This window comes from Phallusia mammillata, chromosome 6, assembly GCF_965637545.1.
Source record: "Phallusia mammillata chromosome 6, kaPhaMamm4.hap1.1, whole genome shotgun sequence".
NCBI lineage: Eukaryota > Metazoa > Chordata > Ascidiacea > Phlebobranchia > Ascidiidae > Phallusia > Phallusia mammillata.
Window position 1 is genome coordinate 13,732,379 of NC_137257.1, and position 23,219 is coordinate 13,755,597.

The window sequence follows — 23,219 nt, forward strand, 5'->3', positions numbered from 1 at the left end:
GAAAAGTTAAGCTGTGTCGTAGACAGCATTCCAAGCAAAACTTTAAAAAATTTATTATCAAACAGCAAAAATAGGCTAGCATCAGCCTTTAAGCGACAGAGATCATTGTAAGTTTTAGCTAACTTTTGCATTGTTAGTTTAAACATATTTGACAAAAAATGTGTTATAAGGCTTGAAGAAATTGAAACAAAGTATGGCAAAGAGATACCAGTTAGTGAGCAATGTGATAGCTTAATGCAACAAATTGCTTCTGGTTGTAAAGAAGACCTTTTTTTTAAATGATTGGTGGCACAAACAGGCTGAACTTCGTAAAGTATCTAAAAACCAATGACGCTATCCTGCATCTATTATAAGGTGAATAAAAGTTATTTATGGCCAATCTAGTTATATTTCACTCAATTTTGAATATCAACAGATACTGCATGAAAATTTTTAACAAAAGCCCATCAACTTATCAGTTCTTAAGAAACTCAAAGGTGTTAGTTCTTCCCTCAAGACAAAGGCTGTGTAAAGAGCGAAATCAATTCTCACCTTCAGTAGGATTTCAGAAACACACCTTACAAGCTTTCAAGGAAAAAAGTTTGAGATGCAAACTGGATCATTAAAAGTTTGGCTTGCTGGTTATAGATGAAATGTCAATACAGGGTAAGGTTTAAAATGAGTTCCAACTGATGAGTATGAGCAGTTTAACTTGTCAACATTTTATTCCTGCTGAAAACTACTATATTGTGTTTCAGAAAATGTAGTGTTTAAAAAAGAAACAGGAGAGCTAGTGGGCTATGTGGATTTTGGGGATGAACTACTTACCTCGCTTTCTAGCTCTGAAAATCGCATTGCCAACCATGTCCTTGTCTTGTATTTAAGAAGTTTAAAATTACAAACCCCTTTTCAGTCAAAATACATGTATGAATGTAACCTTCAACCTTTAGGAGTTACAAACAAAGACCTAGATGGTGTTGTTGCCTATGTACTGACCCTGTGGGTAGACAATAAAAACACTGCCGTATATCTGACTCTAATAATTAAACTATCGCTGCCTAAACAAACAACAAGACGCAAAGCTAAATTAACGTTCCCACATTATATTTTAATAAGGCATACCACGAAAACGCCTCTTGCGGCTAAACACGCAACACAAAAGTCACCGCGCACGAATCAACTGTGAGACATCAATTCTAATGCGTACTCTAGTCACTAGTCACTCTTATGAAAACTCTCCAAGTTACTGATCTTAAGTCAAAATTGATGCAGATTATATAGTTTTCAGGTCACCTAGTGGTTATGCCAGCTAGTCGTAAAAACGTACGCCCGAAAAGATTAACTGTGTTCTAAACCGTAATTATTCTTTAAATCGCTTTACAGAAGTGTCATATATAACATGGCTGGAGGCCAAGTAATACGTGGGTTACTGTTAACACGTTAAAAGCGATGCAATAATAGCCTTAAGCCAGTATATGACCGGTCCAGTAATAAGAAAAACAGGTTTAACAGGTGGTCAAGCTTTTGTGTAGAAAAAGGCGAGTTATGAACGGGGTTGACCGTGATGATATGACACGACAATTACACGAATTAAAATGTTTTGAATTAAAAAGTCCAAAGTCCGATACATCACTCTCCGTCCCGTGAAATGTTTTCCGGAAGAGATTCTCCTGGATGATGTTTTCCGAATTAGTTTGTTGTCCGTTTATTGTTTCCGATTTGACGCTTCGTGCTCCAAAGTCAAATGTTGATTGTGCCGAAATTTTTTGTCCATTCGATATTCTTGCTTGATGGTTATCACGCTGTGTGGTGATAACTTGTTTGTTGTTATTGATGAACTGTAGTTGAGGAAGTCTTTTGTATTTTCGAACGTCATCGTACCAATGGAGACGCGTAGAATGTTGTTTGATGTGATGCGAACAGTTGATCCGTTGCGATTCGAACCGTTGAATTCGTACTTTGATTTTTTAACGTCTGTAATCTAAACTCAACATTTCGCGCGGCAAATTTTCACACCAATGATTATATAAGGGTTTTTTTTTCAAAAGGGATATAATTTTGATTAAGTATATATATACAATACGATTGAAAAAGGCGCAAATTCTAAGTACTATGTAGGTTTGTGATATACAAATAAAAATAGTTTTGACATTTGACAAGTGTTTCTGCTTCGAATTCTTATAAGAAATTAAACGAGCTGCCGTACTTTTCAGAGTTTTTGCTAAGCTTTTTTACGGTTTGACGCGTAGCTGTGCTGGCGACTTGATTTTACATGTGAAATTTGGCTTTGCAGCCTCCCACTTGTAAGGGTTTTGCAGTGCTTTTGCAATCTGCGGTTGTGAGTTGTTGAGTCGCATTTTGAGGTATTACTCTCGCCATTTCGACCGACAGGCCAATCTATGACAGATTATTATATTTTCGCGCTGCCGTCGAGGCAAGGTAAGGATTTTTAGGCAATCAATCTCGTTTGAGTTGCAATTGCTTTTAGGCGGTATTTGGCCTAGCGACTGAGCAGCAATGCTGCTTTGAGCTGTGCTCATTGAATTATAAAGTTCAATATGAACCAGTTTAATTGGCGTTCGATGAACGCGTGCTCGCGGCGGCGCTATAGTGTCAAGGCCATTTGCATTTGCTTTAACATCTTTCCGCTTTATTACTGTAGCATTCTCCTGCATTTTTCCTTGGCACGTTTAATTGATTAAACACAATTTCATATTTATCGTTTTGGTTTCACATATAGTCATGTCAAATCTAAAATTATTTTTATACAGGGTCAACCTACTAGGTACTTAGAACGAATGTTATGATCGTTTTCGTTTCAATATCAAGGTAGTTTAGAAGGCCAATCTACGAGGTTTGGTTACAGACGCTTCTGGTTATATTGGCATGAGCGTGGCCAATGAAAATTAAAGTACTTACTGTGCTTGACAATTCGTCGTCAGTATCGGTAGAAGTCGTCTGAACCTCATGTAGCATATTGATCTATCTGTAAAACTACACTCAAAAAAAACAAAACATTAAATCTGCTACAACATTTCGACGCTAACTATTTAGAGCAAACAAACTGCCATGTAAGAGTATTAGTAAGAAACCAAACAAGAACATGCTTATCTATGAATGATAACGGTCAGCAAACTTTCTATGCCCTAATGACCAACTTTCGCTTGTTTGTCTATAGCGAGAAGCAGTCAATCCCTATTGTGCAAGGACTTACAGACTATTGGGTCTGACAATTATGTAGAAGTAGTAAAAATGAAATAATTGCTGCCTTAGGCGCATGCGGCCCCAATTACCGCAATCACGTACGAGAGAGACGAGGATTTCTAATTAAGTAGACAAGTAGATTATTATTAGACCGTATCAAGCATAAGTGTGACATTTCTTAGTAAAAATTATAGTTAAGACATGGTACAGTTGCTGTCATTTAGGATTAGCAATCGCAAGGTAGAGATTAAAAATAAGGGGAGTAGGCAATGTCGTAGTAAGGTAATCAAATTCGTCCGTAAACAATAGTCAATCAATAATTATACTTCCCTGCTATCCGATTCTCAGATCGCCTGCGGATCTAAACAAACCGGCCTTTCGTCTGACGAGTTGCTGGAATCGGCACGCGTCGACTAGGGCACTTTTATTGTCGGCGACAATTGTGTCCTTTTCGGTCACTTTGAAAGACTGAAAGTTTGTTTGTTCGCTAATCAACGCGATTTGATCAGCGTTTTCGGTCAATGCACCAATGGACAAACCGTAATCAGGCGCCAAAAACGACTGGTTCAACCACTTTTCGGCAACCGGTTCTAGATCTTGGTTATCGCCCTGAGGAACCAAACTATCAACAGAGACACTAGGGCGCTTACTTTCCAACGTAACATCGGGAAGCGACTCATTTACCTTAGCAACAGGGTTAACGCCAAAAGCCTTTATAAGAGCCTGTTTTAGATCGTCATACGAAAGACAACCACCAACAGCACCTAAAATGACATGGCTGACCTTTTGTGCTTGTGCCTGGTTCAACACAGAGACAATTAAACAAAATTTCTCAGCGTCGGACGTTACCTGGTGTCTTTGGAAAATGTTTTCCACCGTTGTAAACCAAAATTTTACCGTATCCGTCCACATGGGAGGTAAATTAAGTTCATCAATCCCAACAGGCGCAGAATTAATTTGATAGCGAGGTGTAGAATACTGTGCGTCACACGGTGCCTGGCTACGTGGCAAAAACGGCGATGCTGCCTGGTTTCTATCTGAAAACTTGACGGAATAATCTGGGCGTATCTCAGTCTCAGAGTAATACAATACCGTTGGTGCAGTCCATGCAGACTGGACAGGCGTATTATAGCAATGCGTCGCGGCGCTTACAGAAACGGGAACGAAACTAGCAATTGTCTGCATCATTAATTTAGGCGTTCTTAATAGCGATTTTATCAGAAGGTTAAATGCGCGACAATCAATTTCATCACGTCAGAGGGCGTCACCAACGTTTGTACTGACCCTGTGGGTAGACAATAAAAACACTGCCGTATATCTGACTCTAATAATTAAACTATCGCTGCCTAAACAAACAACAAGACGCAAAGCTAAATTAACGTTCCCACATTATATTTTAATAAGGCATACCACGAAAACGCCTCTTGCGGCTAAACACGCAACACAAAAGTCACCGCGCACGAATCAACTGTGAGACATCAATTCTAATGCGTACTCTAGTCACTAGTCACTCTTATGAAAACTCTCCAAGTTACTGATCTTAAGTCAAAATTGATGCAGATTATATAGTTTTCAGGTCACCTAGTGGTTATGCCAGCTAGTCGTAAAAACGTACGCCCGAAAAGATTAACTGTGTTCTAAACCGTAATTATTCTTTAAATCGCTTTACAGAAGTGTCATATATAACATGGCTGGAGGCCAAGTAATACGTGGGTTACTGTTAACACGTTAAAAGCGATGCAATAATAGCCTTAAGCCAGTATATGACCGGTCCAGTAATAAGAAAAACAGGTTTAACAGGTGGTCAAGCTTTTGTGTAGAAAAAGGCGAGTTGTGAACGGGGTTGACCGTGATGATATGACACGACAATTACACGAATTAAAATGTTTTGAATTAAAAAGTCCAAAGTCCGATACACCTACTTTGCAACAAAGTCTCTTTGTACTCAATCTTTGTACTTTACAATACTTAAAGCGATTCTTCAACTTGAGATGTCAAACATAAAAGTCTTTGGTGTTGTAGGTATGTTTTGACCGTAATTGCAATAATAGTCAAGTGTTGTTTTTTTATTATGTATTTTACTTTCAGGTGATGGATTATCTGTTAACAAGACCACATTTTCTCTCTTGGGTCAGAATGAGGATAATTCATTACCTTACAGAATGAAAAATCCCTGTGACCTCAACCGGTTGCTAAAAACCAAAACAGTATTTTGCAATTCATTTCATAATTATTTCCTGTTTCAGGTTCATATACTTTGTTCAAGATCCCCCACATGTCCTAAAGACTGTACGAAACAACCTAATGTCAAAACATAAAAAAATGTGGAATGGGGAACCAATATCGTTTGAACCGATCCAAAGGATGATTTCGGAAGACATACAGTTAATGCCTAGGCGTTTTCCCAAACTGACATTTTCTCATGCATATCCTAGCTCACAAGAAAAAATGAAAGTGAATTTGGCTGCACAGGTTCAAAATAGGTGTTTTGGTGTATGCCTGCTACATATGTAGTTAATTTTGGTGTTTTGCAGGTTTTGTCCGAAACAGTTGGCCTTGAAATAAAAAAGAAGGGCTATAAACAATGTTCAGATTTTGTCCTAAAAATTGATTACTGGTTTGATCTTCTTAACACTGGTTTGTTTTATCACAAAAGAAAGCTTAAAGAACACTTAAAATCTTATACCAGTGTTGATGACAATAGAATAACATGGCTAACAACAACATTTCCAGGTACCAAACCACACAGAGTTTGTAGCTTGAGTAATAGTGGTATGCCATTCCACTTTGTTGCAGAATACATTACAAATTGGAGAAAACATGCTGAAAGCCGGCCTGACTTTGATGAATCTATGTTGTTGTCAAAAATCACGGAGGGGTTGATTATGACCTCAAAATCAATCGCAGGAATAATTGTCCAGGCTTTAGAAAATGGGGCTGGATATGTCATTACACGACGTTGCAACCAAGGTATTTTTTAACTGGTAAAGATTAATGTCCACTTACCACAGACTGCAAATGCCCTTTAGATTGCTTAGAGTCCTATTTTGGACATCAAAGAATGCTTGGAAGAAGAAACACAAATCCCTCACTTTTTGAAATTGGATACAATGCAAATGCCATAAAATGTAGACAAAGTTTAAAGTCAAGCAATGTGCAACATAATGAAGGTAATTGTATTTTACAAGGCAATTTCCCAGACACATTTTAAAATTTGTTTAAGGTGTACTTATCTTTCGTTTCAATTTTTGTCTTAATGCACATTTGGCTTTGGAAGTTACAGATAGTTGGGTAACACGTTTTACATGGCCATGACCAATTGTTACTACATAGGTTTTAATTAACTTGAGAGCAACATAACAAAGCACAAAATTAGCTGTCACAGTCAAACTGCTATAACAAGTCACTTTCTAACATAGCAATACCTGAGTGTTGTGAGACCAATTTAGATTGGAAGTAAAGTCGTTCTGCTTTAAGATAGATATCTGTTTCAAAACGGCATTACCGGTAAAGTTGTTAAAAATAAATTCAATTTCCTGGATTATTATTGGTGGCAAGGTAAGCCAGATGGGATATCCGCGTATTTTTGCGCTATCCAAAAACAATTCCTGTAAATTTAGACCTAGGTTGTAAAACTGATGCAAGTTTTTGTTGTGCTTTTGTAAAGTGTTGGTGGTTGAAAATGTCAGCCCGCAAACATCACAGAGGAGTAAGTTGTTAACCTGCCAAAAAAAGGTTTTATTGTAGTGAAGTAATTCATTTTTGGGTGATGTGACAGATAACTTGTGTGCTATAAAACACGTCCTTACATCGTCAAACTCTATTGCAACTTCATAAAGGTTGCTTTCAAACATATCCAAATTCATGGAAGCTGCAGATGAGGTGGTTGACATTTTATATAGCTGAATTGAAAAAGTAAATCAAGTTTCACAGTAGCCAGGAGTAACAGACAACGCTAAACTGTACCGCTACCACTAGCGGCGCTATGTGCCAACTCAATATCAATGCGCTTGCCATCTTGTGTATGTAGTATCTATGGTGCAAGTAAAAACAAATAATTTGTTGAAGGTGATCCATATCATCAGGGTTAATAACTGTTGAAGCGACAACACCAGTAATTTGCAAAAGTAAAGAAAAGCATACCTAAGGTTCATCATGCAAATCAATAAATTCTCCAATAAGACGTAAAATTCTTTGGGAAGAATGCAGCCACATTTGGGAAGCAGATTGGCGAAGAGTTGCGGTTAAATGGTTTTGGCGGATTGCACTAGGCTTGTTTGGAATGTCATAGGGAAAATTCTGAATTCTTTCATTTAGCATGGGTAGGGTAAAGGCATTTGTTGCTAAGTAATGCAGAAGAAGGTACTTAACAGTAAAAGCGAGACAACCCTCAAGAAGGGTATGCATAACATCCTGGGGAACACAAAGAAAGGGGTCAAAGTGTGGAAGTGCATAAAACTGAGAAAATCTGTTTATGCCATATTTGACTGATGCAGATTTGTTTTGATCAAATTCAGCACATTGTTTCAAGTGCTCATTTTTGGACCGTAGTACACAGTTTTTTTTTCCATAAACACATTTTGCAAATCCTGGTACTCAGCCATTTTTTTCTAGAAAAGCCAACACCCTTTTTGAAACCCAAAAGCTGATGTGCAGCCACCACGTATGCTAGTGATCCTTTTATGTTAACAGTGGAAGAGCCATTTTGAAAACTAAATCCATCACAAGACAACTCTTTCATTTCATCAAAAAACTGTTTCAGAACGGTGTCATATCCCACTTCAAGAATATCAACTACTTTTGCCATTCCAAGAAGGTATATGTTATTTAATCTTGATCGATATTGGGGTGGAATGTTGGCAAATAAAATGTAAAAAAAACTATATTGTTTTCAATAGTTTTGCTGCCAAGGGGATTACTTAGCTGAGCATCATCATAATAGAGGATAACTTGCAGAGCATGTGGTATGGCAGAAAATATTGAATGAGTTTGACACACTTTTGTGTGCTGCAACAACACTTGTACAGTCTTTTTTACTGAAACATAATAAAACTTCATCGGCTTGTTTTGTAAATGCCTGTTTTGATACAGGCCTGTAAATTTTAACCTGATACCAAGGTTTATCTCAGTGGGATAAACAATTGTAAATACTGATGACATGTACTTTTCTCACTGAAAAGATGTTTGTAGATCTTGAAACGCATTTAGGCAAGGGCAGCTTGCAGAAGTCTTCAGAAATTGTCTGCTGCATTTCTGCCGAAAGTGAGCTGGTGATGGTGATTTGCATCTCTTGTAAGAACCTCATTAGTTCATTTGCCAAGTTGTCTATGCACTTTATAAAAGAGCAAAATTATATTAACCTAATATTGTGATATTTTTAAATATCATGCGCTTACTTCTGTCAATTTATTCTTTTCTTTAAACCCCAACAAAAATATTGCCGCATTCAATTTCCAGTTTGTTTTTGTTTCATCATCCACAGATGGTCCTAAATCAATGTTGCTACTGCTGCAACAAATTTCTTTACTATTAGGATTCATTTTCACTCGAGACAGCTAACATAGAAAAATAATGGTTGCCCTCGCAATGTAGTTTGTAGCCAGTCAGCGTTTTAAACAACATCAGGCATCCACCAACTTGGCATAAAATTGAATGTCTACGAAACTGGGCAACCTTGTGCTGCGACAAATGATGGAAAAAAGTTATTAAATCCCTGAACTGACATCCTTCACATACCGGACAATCGAAAGGCATTTTTCAAAATTTTAGGATGGGAGAGTTGCACAAGCCCAAAACGCGGCAGACCACAATCGAAATGAGAACACGTACTTTTGCCGTCCAGTGAAGCAGTCATTGGAAACCTTGTTGTTCAGAATCAAAGTTACCTAATATACGTAGTTTTGGGGTAATTTAGTTTTTTAACCAACTTCAAACACATTGTTAATTTTAAGATCTAAATAGAAATTGGTTGTTCATGAAAAAAAAAAGTTACCCTGATGGTCCGGATCAACAGGCTGTGCACGTATTGCGCAACGTTGCGTCATCTGCCTCGTGTTGAGAGCGGATTTCACGGAACGTGGTGTTTGTGACCTGAAAGTTTGTGGTTTGGGTAGTATTTCGACTGCTGGAGTATTGCTAACTCTTACTTGTATGTTATACCAAAACAAAATAAGTAAATCAGAAAGGTTTGTTACAAATATCAGAAATGTCATTGGCTACCAACGAGTTGTTATCCAAAGCTGAGAAAGGTAATTTATATGTACTTTTTTTGTTTAAATTCAAGTTTGTTCGTCATTTTGTTTTTACTATTTATAGATAGTGGAATAACTCTACAGGACCTACCTTTAACTGACGAAGAGATTAAAGTAGAGTTTGCAAAGGCAAGCTTCAGTTCAAGGAGGCAAATAAAAGTGTTTTTTAACTCGTTGCAAGAACCGGTATGTGTGTAAATTGTACAATTATCACTAACTCTGTACTATTTTTTTATTTTATTTTCAATGTAGTGAAAGCAAATGTATTCTTTTTAGGATGAAGTGGAAAGTTCAGACCAGGCTTCAGATAGTTTTTTCAATGAAAGCTTTTACTCACACTCATCAGACTCGACTTTTCCACTTAGTGATGAAGATCATTATATTAACCAAACTAATGACAAAAAACAAGCATCTTTTAGTCCACGAGGCAGAAAAAGGAAAAGGCATTATGAAAAGTATTTTTCAAAAAAAAGTGTGAATAGCAACAACCCCAAGGACAGTGCAAGTGAACCTTATTCATATCCCAAGGAAATTCCTCATCCACTTCCATTAAAGGAAGAATTTCCATCATATTTGAAAAAAGTGTCTAAGGAGGACTTTGTCAAAAATTATTCAGCATATTGTGCTGTGATACGAAATATCTATGAAGTAATTAACTGCAGAATTGGAAGACCGACCCAGACCGAACGCACCTTGATTGCTATTGGCCTCTGCAAGGAATACCCCCTGTTGACTTGTGATAATGACCAAGCCCCACATGCAGCTTTGTCAACAGCAATAAGAAATAGGGCCAACAATGTTTCTCAATACATAAAAAAAAACTTTAAATTCACAAAGTTTGCCAGGAACTTCAACACCAGAGAAAGTTAATATCTGCAAGATCACACCATTCAGCAGTTTTTTAACAACTACCCGATATTTCAAAATTACAAAAAGGTATAAAGCAATGTTACTTTTATTGCATAGGCCAAGAAAGTTGAGTAAAAATATAAATTTGTAACACAAAAAGTTATTGTATGTGGTGTTATTGATATTTTAAATCCTAAAAAAAACAATGTTTTGACAGTGCACTGAAGTGTTTGTTAAAAAAAAACTACATGCTGACGATTGGAAAAAACGACTTGACCACCTTCTTAACAAGTTTAAGGCTCAATCAAAAGTTCACCCCCTAGGTGACTTTGAAGCCTTTTACTTGATGTTGACAGAAGTTTTCTCAAAAAAAAGAGGCCGAGACTATTATCGTACACAGTGAAGTGGGAGACATTAGTGGACGTGCCAAAAACCAACCATATTTGCTGGCCTCTGGAGATGTTACCAAGCCAAATGACATTTATGTTGTCATTGAGCAAAAGAAGGTGTTGTGCCTTGCCAGTGCATGTTTAAAGGCCATGTTTTATTTGTTTAGTCTTGAATACCCAAGCTCTTGCAAACCCATGTATAATGCATTAGCTGACCACATTATATTTGGAAAATCCATTCAACATGCAAAATTATCAAAACTTGTATCTGAATAAAGTTAAGTGCCAGTTAATGTTTTTGAGATTTGTGTTTCTTGGCGACCCACAAATGTTTGTTTTTTTATTTGACAACCCGCACATGTGTTTTTGTATTTTAACTAGGTAACCCACATATGTGTTTTTTGACTTGACAACCCACACATGTGTTTTTGTATTTTAATTTCTCGTACACAATAAAGTAGAAGTCATTAGTGGCTGTGCCAAAACCAACCGTATTTGCTGGCCTCTGAAAATGTTGCCAAGCTAAATGACATTTACCTTATCATTAGGCAAAAGAAGGTGTTGTGCCTCGCCAGTGCATCTGTAGCAGAGTGTTTTGCATGTTTAATAGCCATGTTTTATTTGTTTAATCTTGAATTCCCAAGCTCATGTATATACATTAGCTGACCACATAATATTTGCCCAAGGGTGTATGTAAATACCATTTGACCGCCTGCATGACCATAGACCTTCTATGGCTTGACCACTATCCCAAACCTGTATATACTGCAAGACCACTGTGGCAAACTGCCACACATGTGTTTTTGTATTTTGACTTGACAACCCACATATGTGTTTTTGTATTTTAACTTGGCAACCGACACATGTGTTTTGTATTTTGACTTGAAAACCCACATATGTGTTTTTGTATTTTGACTTGACAACCCACAAATGTGTTTGTGTATGAAGCCCAACTGCTTTCTTAATAATGCCAATTTGCAGTTGTTACTTACAAGACATGACCCTGCATTTTTGTGATATCTTTGATATTGGCTTGCACAGTGGCAACTGAACCAGTTCTTTATTAAAACCAATAATGTATTTGGGTGGTGTTACTTGTTTGCTGTTGAATAAGCCTGTGTGTTACCTTTGTAGAATTCCATTATAAAATGCCCTGCCAGCTGTGATCCCTATTTTTCCATTGTACTTGTCTGTGTGCCTGCATACCTCCAGGATAATAACTTAACATTAAGCATTACTTCCGACCAGACATTACAACTGTATTTGGCTTTTGGTACAAAGTATGAAGCAAAGCCATCTACAGTTGTATTGTCTGGTCGGAAGATCTAAAAACACTGTTATTGACGGTTCGCCTCTGGTCAATGTTCGCAATAGATAAGAGCTAATGGAATAATCCATTGAGTTTAACAGTAATTTAGTTTTGATCCATTGACCGAAAAAGCAACCAGCAGTGAGGCATCTGTACTGAAGAGCTTTGGTAAGGGAATAAATGTGCTTTAGGGCAGAAATTATTCCTTCGACACAAAGCCAGTCTTCATCACTCAAAAGAAGGGTCTCGTTGGTAATGCCAAATTTCCTAAAAACTCTTTACATCGTAGCACACTACTTAGCATTAATTTGCGATATTTCCTGCAGCATAATCCAAAATGACTTCGACCGTTGCACCGACGTTAATTTGACTTGCGGCGTCCTGAACGTCGCATTGAGTGGCTTCAGAGTTTTGCACAAACTCGTCGTCGGAACAATCACTTTCGTCGGACGTGTCATCGATGTAAACAGCCGGGGTTCTTCGCATGCTTCTGCATCGTCCCTCAAAAGACATAAACTTTTTAAAACATTTGATCCATTTCAGTCGTGATGGTGATTCGTCTGCTGATATCGTACGCAGAGCTTTAATTATCATTTCTTTTATGTCTTCCGCTGTAGATTCCACAAACATTTCTTTCACGGTCAACGTAAATACTTTTAAATTGCCATTCACGATAGTTTGTACTGTAGTGTTAAATAAGGTGTTTCGGTATAAGCTATAAACCCGAGTCACTACAAACTAGAAAGGTATACCACCATCCTTAATCTCCCAAGCCCCTGGGCTTGTCAGGACCGGAGTCCTGAAAACTCCACACAGTTGTCTTGCACTTCAGTTCGTTTGTTTATTGGAAAGAATGAGAAACAGAAGAGGAGAAATAAACGAGTGCGGTTTTATATATACTCCAGATGGATAAAGGCGTTAAATCATACACATGTGCTCTTGCGATTGGCTCTTGCACAAATTCCCGCACAAAGCAGTGTCCAATCACAGCACGAGACAAAACATACGGCAAAAGCTCGCAAACAGCAGATCACAAAGACGCATCTGCATCCTAATTAACTGCAACAGGAAATATTACAAAGTCCGAACACGACTTGTCAATACAGTTGAATTTGGTGCTACACATTTTAACTTCCTCGCAAGCTTTAAGCTAGCGAGTCAAAAACGAGCTATTTTGGTAAACAACTATTGCAAAGTTTGCACAAATTATGTCGCAATCGCTACAAAATACCCCACGCCATGTTTTTGCGCAATGGGCAATATGTGGTCATTGCGGTGTTGGGCATGAAAGTGGCACACAAGAAAATACATATCATACACAACAGAAAACAGTACGCAATTAAAATTTGTTGATTTCTGAAAGTTTCTGGATCAACTACACAACGATGCACAAGTAACATCACAAATACGATATTGACTGCATTAGGCATTAAAACGTTTCAACTTATACATTCAAGAACAAACAACATTCGCTTTTACACCACACTAATTCGAATTTGATTATCGCATTTCGAGCGTAACGTTTTGTTTCTGGAGAAGAATTGTCTCCAGTCTTCAGACATCTGAATTGCTGAAATTCGGTGTCTGTCAGTATGGTGAATGTGAATGTCCTTTGATTTTAGCCACAATAGCGGTTGAAAGTCACGTCGCTTCTGAAACAACAAAATAACAAGCAGTGATAACAATAATATTTATTTTACTTCAAAGTTTCTACTAGTGATGTACCGAATCGGCTAAATTTCGATTCGGCCGAAACCGAATATTCGGTGGTTTTGCCGAATAAATTCGGCCGAATCAACCGAATCATTTACGACGTCACGCGAAGTCGTACGCTACGCGTTTGACACGAAAAAATGTTTATCTACCAAGCAACTAGTGCAGGAAAGTTGTGTTTCGTTCTCATTTCAGTTCTGTGGGGTTTAAAATTGCCTCAAGCATGATTGGCAACCTGCCAATGAATTAATATTTTTTTTATTACAGTGGGAAAAACGATAATGTGTTGAAAAAGATCAACATTGACGCGATTTTTGTTATGTTTGTGCTTAATTATGTTTGTGCAAAATTGCGTGGTACCTTAATAATCAGAAAAGACACGTTTAACGCTTCAAATTTGTGTTCGTAAAAGATTCGGTTTCGGCCGAATCGCAACAAATTATTCGGCCGAAACCGAATCTTTGCAAAAATGACCGATTCGGCCGAATAAATTCGGTAAACCGAATATTCGGTACATCTCTAGTTTCTACGTTTTAATTTGTAAAAATTGAACATAGTAATTGCGGTAGAGCAGCGTATTTATCGCCTGAGAATCGAATTCATTATTATGTGTTACAATTGGGCAGGCAATAAACTTCGCAATTGAACCGGTAGTCTTGGCTGACAATTTTCGATAAAATTGTACAAAAACATGAATATGTTTGATAAAGTAGAACATGAAATCAAGTTGTGATTCAATGTAGGTTTGCCCCCAAGTTAGCCATGTTAAGACTAAACCCTAAAATTGAGATGGTACTCAGGAGTATATTGATGTAAATAATCATTCCTCGTGGGAAAGTAATAAAAAGTACGTACGTGCATCGAGCCATGCTCGGAAGCTACGACAAGCTTCGATTGTTCGTTCTTTTGTAATTAGTAAAAACGCCCAGTTGGCGTATCATGCAATGATAATAAAAACAGAAAGCGCCTAGTTGGCGTAGTAATGCAATAATAATAAAGTAATCACCGCCTATTTGGCGTAGTAATACAATAATCAGACAAGTAATAAAGACCGCCTAGTTGGCATATCGTGCATGAACAAGAACAATAAACGCCTAATTGGCGCAACATGCGATGTAATGGCACGGTGGCATAAACAATATACTCCTGTGACTAGGCTAGTGGACAGCACCTACACGATTTTGTATTTTATGGTTAAATTACGTCTTTCTTAAAATCGAGCGCGTGAGGTCCACAATGTCGAAGACCGGTACAAAATTCTTTGTGCGCATATGACGTAACATGAGGGGTCGGAAGCGAGGGATTCGACACAATCAAAGTCACCAGTTAATATAGTAGGGTGGGGGGAATTTACGTAGTGGTAGAGGGAGTCGAAAAAGGTGTTGCGGGCTTGATGAGTTTCAATGCCGGAGGGTGCATAAATATTTACGATATGGATGGTGTGGGTTCAGGTAGATATGTCGGTCGTAATAATACGACCGGTGGAGTCAGAAATAGAATTTAGAATGGAAATGCTAGAGGAGTTTAGAAGAACTGCGACACCGCTGCTGGCAAAGCCTTTGTGCGGTGACGAGTTTAAGAGGATGGGGCCGGAAGTCCATTCGGACTTCCACAGGGATTCGGTTTGGGGGGTAGAGTGGGTTTCTTGAAGGCAAAAAAGGTAAAAGTTTAAAGACGACGGAACAGGGCGTGCCGTTTGGAGGCCGGCGCCATTTTATCGTTTCAAAAGAAATAGGGGGCGAAGAAGGGTACTACAGTTTGTTAAAAAAGGTGGCATTAAAGTCCGTGGGAATTCGCGCTTTCCATGTGCACATGACGGCTATAACAATTGTCACATGTGCACTGGATCAAAAGTCTTTTACACTTTTTGTTTACGCATTGAGCGGGCTTCTATAATGTTGTTCAGTGGCGTACGTGCCACATTTGCACTTAATGTACATGGTGCCACACAAACACCGCATAATTTTACCTTCGTATGCGGCGAAGCAGCAATTTGTTCTATTCTTTGGCGGTGTCGATGCTTGACGTATCCTTCTTCGGACGACCTGGTATCCTTGCTCCTGTTGTAGGGTGATGTTCTCCTCCTTAGGGGACGTGTCTGGAAGGGAAACGATCCCTTTCTCCTTGCCTCTGTTACTCATAGGTGTTGAGGTTTTTGGCGCGCTTGGCGCTGGCCCAGGAGAACCGGCTTGCTCGACCAATTGTGGGAGCTTCGACCGCGGACTACTTGGTTTTGGTGTTGGACCACCGACTCGCTCGACCTCCGTTGGGAGCACCTGCCGCGAGATCACTGGGAGGGCTGATGTTTCCACCTTCTCCGCGTCCTGTTCTTGACCACCGACTCGCTCAACCATTGTTGGGAGCACCTGTCGCGAGGTCACTGGGAGGGCTGATGTTTCCACCTTCTCCGCGTCCTGTTGACCACTGACTCGCTCAACCTGACCAGGGAGCACCTGTCGCGAGGTCTGGGGAAAGGATGTTGTTCCGATCTCATCCGGTGCTTTAGCTGGAACATTAGGTTGTTGTTGGTTCTGCTGTGCCTGACGCTCCAGGAGCGACGGGCACTCTTCCTTCTTGTGGCCTATATTCTGGCAGTAGGCACAAGCCCGTGGTTGGCCAGTGTAAAACATTAGCACTGACCGGGCTCCTAGCATGATGTTTTCTGCGATTGGGTTTTTCTCGAAAACGGATCACTTCATAAAGAAAACCCGTTTTCCCAGAGACTTGCCCATCGGGTCCTTAGCTCGGTATGAACGCTCAATTGGAGCGTACATTCTGTCCAAATACTCGACAATTTCTTGCATTTTAATTCCTGGGGGACAGCGAGACATAACAACCTTCACGAGATTGTCGGCGTAGGCTGTGGCGTAATCCGCCCTTTGGCTGTTGGTCTGGGCCACCGCTAAATCTCTAAGAGCCTTCGCTTCCGAGCTATAATAAAATGTAACTCGGCCCTTCGGAAGTTGAATGATGCCGTCTAAGTCGGCTCGAAAATTGAACCTGATAGCCCGTAAAACATCATAAATCTCCTGTCTTTTCCACTTCGACATTTCGGTCAAAAGCGAAAGGCTCTTGACCTTGACTTGCAGTGGTGGCTGTGGTAGCCAAACTTTTCTTTGTGGCGGCAGCGTAAGACATTTCGTGCTGCTGTACAAAAGCCACAACAAGATCTAGCCTCAAACAAAGGAAAGGCTGCAACAACCGGTGTGAAGTTGCACGAACCCGTGTGAAGGCGGGAAACAGCAACAAGCGGCTTCTCTAAACAAAGAAAACCTTCGTCGAACCGCTTGCAAGCGGACAAGAACAATGGAATTTCTTGGAAAACTTGTAAACAAGTTACCTACATGAAACAAACAAGCGCTGCCTCAAATCCAAAAACAAGGCTGAAGGGTAGTCCTGAAAAGGACTGTTTATGTGTGTTAACTTCACCCAGAAAAAAGTGAAGAAAACGTACTAACTGAACAAAAAATGCTACAAGAACAAGCTCGTCTGGTTAATAAAGGAATCGAAATTTATCAATAACCTTTACTGTATCGTGATGATGCTTCCGTTTTAGTGCGTCTCGGTCGACCGTACTTTTTGATGAAATTTGCTGCGTACCGTACCGTACCGTACTGCCATCCTTATACAACACGATCGGACACTCGTTTTCCTTTTTATTTTTTTCTGTGTTAGTTTCATTGCGCGAGAACTGCCTTTTTCTTTTTTTGTTTCTGCCGTTACACGCTTCAATGAGTTTACACGTTGAAGTGATCGTAGACGCTAGCTACATACCGGACGAGTGTAAAAGTCTAACTTACGAATGGATGAAAACGAAAGTACTTGTTTCAATAAGGCAATTGAACATATTATAGTTGAAATTGAACTATCTATGATCGAAAACGAAGATTCAAGCGTAATTTACAGCTGTTATATTGGTGGTTGAGTTATACGAAGCCTGCAAAAACTGGTGACCCTTTCTTTATAAGCCTTCGAGGAGAAAACCCGAGCAAAAACAAAAACTGCTGGGGAATTTCCGAAATGTGTCAAACAGTGTTGATTTCCACTGAAAATAAAATAAAAAAACGTTCTCTCACAGCCTAAACCAGAATTAGACCCCTTGCTTATAGCCGAAGAAACTATTGATGAAAGTTTGCACATACTTGAACGCTACTTAGATGAGCATGACAACACAATGAATCATGTACAGGATGGACTTTCCCAAGTAATTAAAAAATATGTTCGCACTCCGGGCAATGCCTATGCCAAACGTGTCACTCAACTTTTTCAACAGAAAAAGTTTACCACCAAGAAAAACAAAGGAAAAGGACAAAGAAGCTCTCTGAGAACAGATCTGCACATATGTTCCTAATATAATAAAATTTGGCTATTTTCCACTTACACATGTGTGTATTTTTTTCAAAAAAAATCTTGTTGACTTTCAAATTTAACTCATACTTCATTCATGAATTAAAATTAAAAATGCACACAAAATTAAAACAGAGAAAATTTGTTGAAAAACCATTAGTAGGCACAGCATGCATTCCAAATCACAACATTAAATGATAATGGCAAACAAAAGCGGTATATATAGTCTCCATTACACACAACAAACTGACAAACAATAACAAAATAAGGGAAACAAATCTAAAAATAAAAAGACTAAAAATTAAACTTTTTCGCCACAAAAACTAACATTTCCATTGATGTTTCTTTTAATTGATCTGGTAAAATTAATATTGTACATCCTGTGTCTGAATTCCTTAATATTTGGGTTTCTGCTAAAACCACCAGACTCTCTAACATTTCCGAAAAATGCTTCTAAAACATCATGGGAGAGCCTTTTTAGGATTACATACTCTGCACCTTGGTCCAGTAACTCACGTGTAACTGCAACAAGAGACTGAGCTGTAAATATTAAACCTTCATGAGTGGCCTTTGATAATTTCATCTTTTGCTTCACAGAATCTTGGAAATACTCCCCATTTTGTTTTCGCTTAAATTCCACATTTTGTGACCATTGATTCAGAAAACCAACAAAAGATGTTTCCAGCCATATTAGTTGCTCATCTTTAGGGTGTTATTGGTGCTTTTTGGGGGTTACTCTGCCCAAAGAACTATTACAAATATCAAAGAAATCATTCATTAATTTCAGAAATTGTGCAACAATTGGGTGTCCTTTGGATTTTATGGCATCTGCCATGCCGTTCGACAGAATTTGAGCAGCATAGTTTACTATCATTTTGTCATAAGTGCTGAATGGAAATTTTGTGCAGGTTTGTTAAAGTTTGAGGGCCAGTAGCTTGATTCTCATGGTACAGGTTGCAAATAGTTGACCATGTCATGTCCTCTCCATTCCAAAGATACTTAGTTCCCCCCTGTTTGCTGCTTAGTAAGTTGTTTCTTGTTGTCTTTATTATATGGCTGGGGTCACTGACAAAATATAGGTTCCTAAAAAACATTGATCCTTATTTTAGGTGTATTATAGATTGCAACAAAAATGTACTTTTGGGGATTTAGTGGATGGGGACAACATGCTTGATTTTCACTGGCACCTGCAAGCTGTTGGAACATTTGCCTATTGCTTGAACATCCATCACCTGCAGTAAGAATGACAAAACAGTTAAATCCTTAAAAAAAGGAATCGATTATATTAAAAATCTACAATAAATATCATTCATGCTTAAAACATAATTTACAGACCCAATAAGAGTGTCCGCCCACCTATTACAACCATACACCAAAGGTTTGATAGGTAATATAGTTTGGTAATTGTTTTTAAAATAGTAAATGTCAATTCCCATCCAACAGCACCTACACTTCCGAAAATGTCCAATCATGTAAGAAATCGTTGCATTTGTGATACCTGCAAAATTGATCGGAACAATGTTATCCTCCCATCCTCTTTTTAGGAATTGGGGAACTAATGTTTATGATTAAACACATTGTTTTTATTTATGTAATATTTAGAAATATTAACTATATAGAATTAATAAGGATTTGGGGACATTCAGCTATTAGATCAAACATCATGACATTTTTTTAGCATTAAAAATTTAATCATTACCTTTTACATACATTCCTAGAACATGTGAAGCTAAGGGTTGGTTGTTGTAGCATCCAGAACCACTATTTGCAAAGTCAACATAACGAACAGGTAATTTGTTTTGCAGGGTTTTGTAGATAAACAGATCATCAATTTGGGCTTGTAGATGACATATTTTGCAAATATACATTTCTATCATACTAGTCTTTAGGTACTTTCTCAATTAATGTAAACTTGCTACTGCTGTCAGTGCCCTCAATTAAATAAACATAAGTCTTAATTTTCCTGTTTATCTACTAATGTTTCCTTTACTCTGGAACTTAATGATCTGGACATCGAAACTTGTTGTAATGGTTGACGCAATACACGTTCTTTCACCCTTTTTTTAATCAGCCCAGCTTCAGTTTTGCACTTTTCACACATGTCTTGGTCCATCTCCACACAAAAAATGCAATCAGTATTTCTTAGGAAAAAACAATCTTTTGTGAATAAACACACCTGTACTCAAGCAAATCAACTTGTAACTACTGAGACTCTAACCTGGTTGCATTACGTGTTATCATCGGTGGACTATTTTGAAATGGCTTGCATGGGCTCGTGAGTACTTGCTTGACTGCAGGATAGTTTAGTTTCATTTTCCTGGTCACTGCATTGTAACCCCTTACAGATATTTAAATTTTCCACAAACACCAAAAGCTGATGAACTGTGATTTCTTATAAGTTCAAGAGTAACCTTTCCTGGCCATCCAAAATGATGAACATCAATTTGCACATTTTCATTAACATAAACTGAATACTCTTCCTGGTCATATTGACTTGATTTAGAGATGTGTATTTCGGAATCTGACACATTTGTAACCTTGCAGGAGTTTGATGTGGCCACGTACTGCTTTGCTGCACTGACAAATGTTGCAAATTTTTTGTTTAAAAATTTTTCTGCAAAAACTCGGTGTTTTGGTGGTTTACGCTCAACTGCAGTACTGGAATGTAATTTTTTCGGCATCTGAAAGATGGGGATGGCCCCTGTCCTTAACACCTTTCGTTTCTTAGCTGTAAAAGATGTTAGGTCGGTCACCTGATTGTCCAAAATTATGTAATACAGCCCCATAAACTCCTTGTACCTAGTTTCAAAGGGCCCTGGCAGCGGCGATGTGACTTTTTCTACATTTTAGCCTTATAGAATTGCCATAATTTAGGGATTCCGAATCACAAATTTTTTTGTCCTACGATTTGTCGTTTTCGAGATATTCAATCAAACAATGAGCTCTCGAGCGACACCTTGGTTTAAAATGCAGCAGCGATTGTTAAGTCACCTCGTACCAACTTCTAACAATGGCGTTGGTCAGCTGTTGTTTTACCTTTGATGCGTACATTTTTTTACTGTTTACAACTGATAAAATTAACGCAGACACTTAATTGACAGTTAAGGAATATATAACAACTGTTTGCTTAAAAAAGTAGGTGTTTTGTTGTTAACACAAGGTATGTTTCACGTAACAGTATTATTGTAGGTGTTTGTGTACTAACTGTGTGGTAATGGAGGAGAGAAAATCATGTGTTTGTTGCCATGAAATTAGTAAGTGCAACAGCAGTTAGCCAAGTTCAACGAATATTCTATGTCGAATCTGCTTTGTATAAATGCACATCCTGGATTTTGATAAATCTCACATAAGTATTCTTGTTTGTCACTACTACCAAGATTTTTATCATTTAATTTTTCAATCACTTGAATGCACATCGGGTCAGATTTTCAACAGTTTATGATGGAACAATTATTAGGTTCTTTAGTTGCAATATCAGAATCATTGTCCAACTTTGAAAGCATTACTTTATGTTCATCCATGCGGTTAGCAACCTGAACAATAGGTCGTTTACCAGACCGAACCATTCTTTTTAACTTTTGCATAAAATTTTCAAACTTGAAACCACTGCACAAATCAAGATTTCCATAGTGTAATGCTTGAGCTGGCAAATGCAACAAACTATGGGCATTATATACCAGAAACTATTTTCCATACATTCCCAATCTGTGCTACAAACTGTGTCAACAAGAAATAAGACAAACTTGCATTTGACTTGGTCAATGATGGGGAAACCAATATGCCAATGCCAACATTAACGAAAGGAAATGTATGTACAAAGCATCAGGTATTTTTTTATGAAGAACAACTTTGCCTGTATACAGAAGGAATTGCCGCAACTTTCTGTGATTGCCCGCGGGTTTCTGGCAAATAGAGAAGGTATACAAAATCTTAATTGCAATCATTTATGTGAAACCAGTTCAACTTGTTGTGCACTGAGTCTAACATGTTTAGCACCACGAGTCCAAGCAAGAATTAGTTTTTTCATCAGCCCTAGACAAACCTGATGCATATAGTCAATTGGAAACTGTCTGATCTTGTCAATTTTCAATTCACAAAATAGAGAAATAGCATGATGATGTTCTTTGTTGACTTTACTTCTAAATGTCTCATCAGTTCTTAAATTGAAATTTCTGCTTTCGGGATATGTAGCTCTACCAAGCCAAGTTCCCCTTTGAGAGCAGTGGTCACATCCGTAGTACCCAGAAAACAACTTTGTAGCTTTAATCATTGCACGAGCCGGAGCATCACAAACAATGCTGTGTAAATTACAGGTTATGCTTTTACCATTAACTATGACTCCCATTTTCCTAGACATATTTAAGCTCTTTGATAAAATCAGACAAAAAATCCAAATTTGTTACCGAGCAACGCTTAATAGTATTATAAGCATCGGCGTTGAGTTTTAAAAGATAACAGTGCGACTTGTCGATAACTTGTGCAGTATCTGTACCCGTACCATACTTTGGGACTAAACAAAAATACTTTTTACGTGCTCTTAGCCTGTTGTTTGTGACACGTTACTTTACAAATTGTGACTTGACATAATTTCTTTGCTCGGTTTCGGACGGTTGCTGTAGGACCTTCGGAACGCATGTACGCACTCAATAGACGGTTTGTCGAATCAACATACTTAATGACCATTTAGTGTTTGAGTAATTTGCTATGGCAGGGAATCAAAAGTAAACTTCAAATTCACTGTGCACTGTTGCACTTTGGATCAAGTTTAGGTCGTTCCTGTACTTTGCAAACGGACATTAAACACGGCTTTGGAATCGTTAACGCAGACCCGCACAACCAAAAAGATGGATACTAAAAGCGGCCCCAATTGTTTAATGTTGGCACAAAGAATTTTTTTTTTTAAATCGTAGTGTAGCCTTTGTTGCAACAAAAGCCTGTTTATTTTGAAACAATTTGTTGCGTTTCCCATAAAATTGAGAACTTTTGTATGCGGCCCTTGTACTGAAAAGTTTGCCCACCCCTGGCTTAGATGTTCCATATGTTAAAGTAACAGGAAGGATAGGATCGAAAACACCCAATTTGTTTTTATTTCCACGTTTTATGTCACGTGACTTATTTGTCCTCTTTCAAGAACAGTTTACGTTGACTGGTAAGTGTTTTGTTAGCAGTGTTTTAAAT

The 23,219-nt window shown here is 38.2% G+C and overlaps 2 protein-coding genes and 1 pseudogene across 2 annotated transcripts; all 3 read right to left on the reverse strand.

The window, feature by feature from the left end:
- Positions 1–1,066: 1,066 nt before the first annotated feature.
- LOC145233505 (uncharacterized) lies at positions 1,067–5,105 on the reverse strand (annotated as a pseudogene).
- Positions 5,106–6,593: 1,488 nt separating this feature from the next.
- Positions 6,594–7,049, reverse strand: LOC145234302 (uncharacterized). Its single transcript, XM_080099042.1, has 2 exons — positions 6,993–7,049; positions 6,594–6,905 (listed from the first exon to the last, which is right to left on the reverse strand). The coding sequence occupies exons 1-2, from the start codon at positions 7,047–7,049 to the stop codon at positions 6,594–6,596; spliced, it is 369 nt and encodes a 122-aa protein (XP_079955168.1).
- Positions 7,050–12,697: 5,648 nt separating this feature from the next.
- On the reverse strand, positions 12,698–16,361 carry LOC145234590 (uncharacterized). The gene is made up of 2 exons (XM_080099299.1): positions 15,664–16,361; positions 12,698–13,633 (listed from the first exon to the last, which is right to left on the reverse strand). Exons 1-2 carry the CDS (start codon positions 16,346–16,348, stop codon positions 13,623–13,625), a joined length of 696 nt encoding a protein of 231 aa, XP_079955425.1. The 5' UTR covers positions 16,349–16,361; the 3' UTR covers positions 12,698–13,622.
- Positions 16,362–23,219: the final 6,858 nt, after the last annotated feature.